The 6,181-nt window shown below is 48.5% G+C and overlaps 1 protein-coding gene across 1 annotated transcript; it reads left to right on the forward strand.

Annotated features, from left to right (window-relative positions):
• The first annotated feature begins 1,538 nt into the window (after positions 1-1,538).
• Positions 1,539-2,921, forward strand: LOC135610088 (cytidine deaminase 1-like). Its single transcript, XM_065104103.1, has 2 exons — positions 1,539-2,804; positions 2,904-2,921. The coding sequence occupies exon 1, from the start codon at positions 1,574-1,576 to the stop codon at positions 2,666-2,668; it is 1,095 nt and encodes a 364-aa protein (XP_064960175.1). The 5' UTR covers positions 1,539-1,573; the 3' UTR covers positions 2,669-2,804; positions 2,904-2,921.
• Positions 2,922-6,181: the final 3,260 nt, after the last annotated feature.

Raw genomic sequence — 6,181 nt, forward strand, 5'->3', positions numbered from 1 at the left:
TTGTGACAAATTCTACTTGCATCTTCAAGAGCAGATTTTGGACAAAGTTATTCCATATGCAGGGTACTAAATTGAAAAAGAGTACGACATATCACCTACAAACCAATAGCCAGACGGAAGTTTTAAATAGGTGCTTGGAGACAGCCCAAAGCCACCCAACAAATATGACTACCCAAAGAGAACTCCAGACCCAGCCAAGTGCCATTATTGATCGACGGATCGTGACTCGACGATGACCTACTAATGAAGTGCTAATACAGTGGACGAACCTACCAATAGAAGATGCCACTTGGGAGAACTATGATGACTTGAAGATCAAATTCCCAGAATTCATGAATCATCAACCTCGAGGACAAGGCTGATTTGAAGAGGGCGGGTCTGTTAGGACTCTAGCTTGGAGAGTCCTAATTGAGAGGGACATTCATGTAAAACCTACCTAAGCCAACCCCTATTAAAGAGATGAAGAGGTCGGCTAGGGTTAGGAGGTTGTTTCTTAGAGAAGAATTAGGAGTTGTAAAGAAATAGGAGTCTTGAGTAGGAGTCCTATTAGGAGTTAGGGTTTAGAAGCCCTATAAATAGTCATGTATTCCTTCTCTTTTCATAAGCAATAGATGAATCTTTTCTGCAGCCTTTGAGCAACAACTTGGAGGGAGGAACCCCTATAGAGTTCCAAGGAGGCCGATCCCCTAAAGAGATTAACCCCAAGTTTAGAATCTGCAAAGGTTCTAACACACATATCAGTTGAAGCTGCGACCAAAGAATAGGCAGTGGGTTGGGTGATTTGTGGAACTAACGACCACTCGTAAATGTTGTCTTTACTCTAGCCTCAGACTAAGGGTGCCCCCGTGCTCAAATCCTTGACAAGAAAGGGGTTAGGAAAGAATTCAATTGAGGTATGATTCTATTTGCAGAATTGAGAAATAGAAATGAGGTTTCGTTTGATGTGGGATGCACACAAAACATCATCTAACGTAAACGAAGTGCTATGTGAATTAAGCATTGTAGAACCAGTATGAGTAATGGGGAGTTTGTTACCGTCACCGATGATGATGTCTTCGTTTCCGCCATAGTCGTTGTGGATGGACAAGTTTTATAAATTAGAGGTGATGTGATGAAATATGCCAGAATCCACAATCCAATCGGGCTCCAATTTTATCAAATATAATTACTATTATGATTTTGCCTCAATCGTCCGTTCATTTTGATCAAAAATGATAATAATAATAACAATAATTTTCGTAACCTTCCGACACGGGGTTTGCTTCGGTTGATGGCTTTGGAAATTGGAATGGTAAGCATCATGTTTCCTACATGGTGGGCGGCTCGACCGGTGGTTTACCACGGGATGCATATTCCATGGAGGGACAACGGAGACTAGGGAATGAGATGGGAGGGGGGAAAGGGGAAACCAAACTTGTACAGGTTACCCTCTATGGAATTCCGTGTGGGGAGCGTAGACCGCGAAACAGAGCTCAACAATGGTTTTTTCTTCTCTAAAATTTTATGTTTGGTTGTTAAGGCCACTTTTTCCGTGCATTTAAATAGCATCTCGTCCTCCAAATACAACTGGCACATGCCCTGCCCTCCTCCCTCGCCTCTTTTTACCTCCCAGCTTGCAGGAAAAACCAAAGATACCAATCAGTTCCTTTCCTGCATCTGTACATTTCTCTCTGTCTGTGTTCGTGTGATTTCCATCCGATTCCTGATCGGCGAGCGAGAGGAGATGGAGAAGCCAGCGAGATCGACGGTTGGAAAGTTCGTGATCGAAGCGGAGGAGGCGCAGGCGATGGCTAAGGAGTCGGGCGTCGCCGCCGTGAGGGAGCTCCTCCCCCTCCTGGTCCCCGCAGCCCAGCGGCTGGCGCGGCCGCCCATCTCCAACTACCGCGTGGGGGCCGTCGGACTGGGGGCCAGCGGTCGGATCTTCCTCGGGGTGAACCTCGAGTTCCCCGGCCTGCCGCTACACCACTCCGTCCACGCGGAGCAGTTCCTGATGGCCAACGCCAACGCCCACGGTGAGCCCAGCATCGGCTGCGTCGCCGTCTCCTCCGTCCCCTGCGGCCACTGCCGCCAGTTCCTCCAGGAGATCCGCGGCGCGGCGGAGATCCAGATCCTCGTCACCTCCGATGAGGATCCCGCCTTCCGTCCCCTCGCCTCCCTCCTCCCCCACCCGTTCGGGCCCCCGGACCTCCTCCACAAGGACGCCCCCCTCCTCCTAGAGCCGCACGACAACGATTTCGGCGCCCTTGATGCCACGGGCGTTGCCGTCGGCGGTGGGGGATTGTGCAATGGCATCGGGGGAGGCGGGCTGGAGCGTCGGCTAAGGGAGGCAGCGGAGGGGGCAGCGAGGTCGTCGCACGCGCCGTACAGCGGGTGTGCCGCGGGCTTCGCTGTGGCGGACGGCGGGGGGAGGGTGTACTCGGGGTCCTACGTAGAGTCGGCGGCGTACAACCCGAGCCTGGGACCGGCGCAGGCGGCGATGGTGGCGTGCCTGGCGGCGGGCGGCGGAGGCGAGGGCGAGGGCGGCGGGTGGGGGATCGTGGCGGCCGCGCTGGTGGAGAAAGAGACTGCAGCGGTGTCCCACGAGGGGACGGCGAGGATCTTCCTGGAGGCGGTGGCGCCGGGCGCCCATCTGAAGGTTTACCGCTTTCGCCCGTCCACCGCGGTCTAGCTATATCAGTGCTTTGGAGATGATGACGATCATCTATCCTGATGCGATGAAATAAATGGTTCAGATCGTGGGCAACGAGGGAACGATGTCGAATCGTCGATGCGTTGATGAAAAAATGTGTGCGCGTGTGTATATGGTATGATTGTAGTGGCAGTCCTAATAATTTTTGCGTGTAAAAACGGCCTCTGATTTCTGAATTATCCTGTCACGGCTCGTTCTTTTTTTATCCTCTTAGGGTGACCGCCAGATCAATTGACCTTGAGACACCCTTGCAGCGATGAAGCTGATAGGAGACCATTCTAAACTTCAAAACCGAGAAGCTAGCTGAGGTGCCAAGGCCTCTCCCACTTCCGTTGACTTCCTGTTGGAGTACTGGAATTTGGAACTTGGATGTCAGTCAGATGTGATTCAAGCTCCGCGAGGCCTGCTCGCCAAACACTTGAATTTCTGGTGGTACTCCCACGGAACGTTATCCCCTACGCTGTAGCTTTTTCAGAGTAAGAGACACTGGCAGGAAACTTTCGCTGTTTTTTTTCCTCTCTTAATTCTATGCTGTTCTTAATAAGCTACTACTAAATTAGTGACGCAGCCCTACGATGTTCCATGGGGTATACAAAGAAGACCACAATAAACAATGGTTATGCCGGTCATGCAGATGCGACCGAAATGGTCGATTAATGTTCCAACCTCAACGGTGGTAGCTGCTTATACCGATATTTAAGCAATTGAAGCTCGACCTTTAGATTGGCTGGAAGCCGAGCCCATAATGGTCCTTCTCCCACGTCCCTTTTTGTTCTAATTATATAAGGCAGTGGTGCGCGAAACTCGAAAGGCCAGCTTCCGTGGAAACAGTAGGTTAAACAAGTCATGGAACAAGGGCGTCGAGTTGGACGATCGTGCTGCTGAAGTAGACGTAATGGTCCATCGGACGTCATAAATATGAAGTATTGTGTATTATTTCAATCAATACAATTATTTCCCCAACTACATATCAGAAAGCTGTTAAGGAAACTCCTCTGTATTGTGAATTTTTTTGATCAATACAATCTTTTTTTTTCTATTTCATTTCTATCATGGTATCAGAGCACTCGCCGTGAAGGCCACTTTTAAACATCTCGAAGTAGACCCCGTCTTCCCATCGGACTCCACTGAATCTCGGCTCTTTCTCCTACTATCTTATAGACCGCGACTCCATCTCAAAGTAGTGCGACGTTTTCCACGAACATCTTCCAGGATCATTGCGTCGGCCTCATTCAAAGCTTAACAAGGGCCACCATGCCACGCCCTCTTCTCCTCCTTGCGCCAGCGGCATTCTTTACTACCGCCCTTCCTCTGCCTCTTCCTACAGAAGCAGAGTCGACGCAGCCTTGCAACTGCAGAACTGCTGCACAGAGACTGTAGAACTGCAGCACTACTGCATAGAGATATGCAACTTTACACAATATTGATCATTGTCAATATTGATCAATAACCCACAACCTGTTGAATCTCGGATTTTGATGATATAATCAATTGGTGGGTTAATTGATCTAATCCATATTATTGAGTTAAGTGTGCAGGATTAACTACGATAACCAGAAAACATAAAGCAAGGATACCGGAGTCGAGCTCGATGGACGTTTAAGAGACCGAAGAATCATCGGAGATGCTGCCGGAACCAACCGAGAAGAAATCGGGAACGTGTCGGAAGTTCGCCGAAGAAATCGTCGGAGGCTCGCGGAGATCACCGAGAAGGTTCGGCTACTCGTTAAAGTCATCACAAAGATTGGGAGCTTGTAGGGAGTCCGTCGGAAGGAATTCGTCGGAAAGCTCGCCGGAACAAGACTCGACGTTCGCGGTTGAAAATTTGCTTAGGATGTTTTTGTGTTATGTAGTTCACTTGTAATTAGGATTAGGATTAAGAGATAATCCTATATCCTGGTTAGGGGCCAACTGGGCCCAAAGTCAGATTTGGTTTGGGCTAAAATTAAGCCAAACCAATGAATCGGAGAGCCAGGCGGTGGCACCGCCTGGCTGGGCGGTGACACCTCCTTGGCTGGGCGGTTGCACCGTCCAGCACCCGAGCGCTGGGCGGTGGCACCTCCAGCATCGGGAACCCTAAGAGAATTCAAATTTTGGAGCCCAAAATTTGAATCCTCTTGAGACCTATAAATACCTCTCAAATCTCAGCTGAGGTTACAACTTTTGAGAAGCATTTTGATTGAGAGAAAAGTCTTAGAAAGTCTTAGTGTTAGGATCAAGAGCACTAAGAGGGGGGGGGGTGAATTAGTGCAGCGGAAAACTTACAGCGATTTTAAAACCAAAAGCCGCGTTCGTTCAATAAAAACTATTATGATGCAAAAGCTAATTCTCAGTTTGTATCTAAGTGCAGTTTGCGTCTAAGCGCAGATTGCGTCTAAGCGCAGTATGCGTCTAAACACAGTTTGCATTTAAGCGCAGTTTGCGTCTAAGCGCAGTTTGCGTCTAAACGTAGATTTACGTCTAAACGCAGTTTTACGTCTAAACGCAGATTTACGTCTAAACGCAGTTTTACGTCTAAACGCAAATTTACGTCTAAACTCAGTTTACGTCTAAAACGTCTAAACACAGTTTGAGCAGTTTTACGTCTAAACGCAATTTTACGTCTAAACGCAGATTTACGTCTAAACGCAGTTTTACGTCTAAACGCAGATTTACGTCCAAACGCAGTTTTACGTCTAAAACGCAGTTTGCGTCTAAATGGAATCAAGACGTAAACGAAAACTGCACAGAACCTTATTCGTAAAAACGCAGAAGACAGTTTGCAGTTGTAAATGAAATCAAGACGTAAACGTAAACTGCACAGAACCTTGTTCGTTAAAGCGCAGAAGACAGTTTGCAGTTGTAAATGAAATCAAGACGTAAACGTAAACTGCACAGAATTCGTTCGTAAAAGCGCAGAGAGCAGAGGCTAAGTAGGAGGTTTGCAGTAATGATAAAGTGCTCAAAATAAACGCAAACCAGAGATTTAGAGTGGTTCGGTCAGTCTTGACCTACTCCACTTTTGGCTTCCTCCACCGATGAGGTCACCGACGTCAACTAGAAGCCTTCCTTCAATAGGCGAAGGCCAACTACCCTCTTATAGATTCACTCCTTTTGACGGGCTCAGGAGACAACCCTTACAGATGTTTTCTCTCCTCACTTTACAACACAAACTTGAAGAACAGAAGGAGGAGGAAAACTAGCAGTTTTGAGCTCTAAGAACCACTGAAAAGATCAAGATTTCAGCTTAAGTTCTTGCTCTTTCAGTGCTGAATGGGTGGGGTATTTATAGGCCCCAACCCAGTTCAAATTTGGAGCTCAAAACGATCAAATCCCGGAATTCCGGGATCAGGCGGTTGCACCTCCTGATTGGAGAGGTTGCACCGCCTGGCAGAGCTCGAAGACCGAGCTTAGGCGGTGCCACCTCTCTGCCAGGGAGGTTGCACCGCCCAGTCTTGCTCGAAGACTGAGCTCAGGCGGTGCCACCTCTCTGTCAGGGAGGTTGCACCGCCC

This window comes from Musa acuminata, chromosome BXJ2-4, assembly GCF_036884655.1.
Source record: "Musa acuminata AAA Group cultivar baxijiao chromosome BXJ2-4, Cavendish_Baxijiao_AAA, whole genome shotgun sequence".
NCBI classification, from domain to species: Eukaryota; Viridiplantae; Streptophyta; class Magnoliopsida; order Zingiberales; family Musaceae; genus Musa; species Musa acuminata.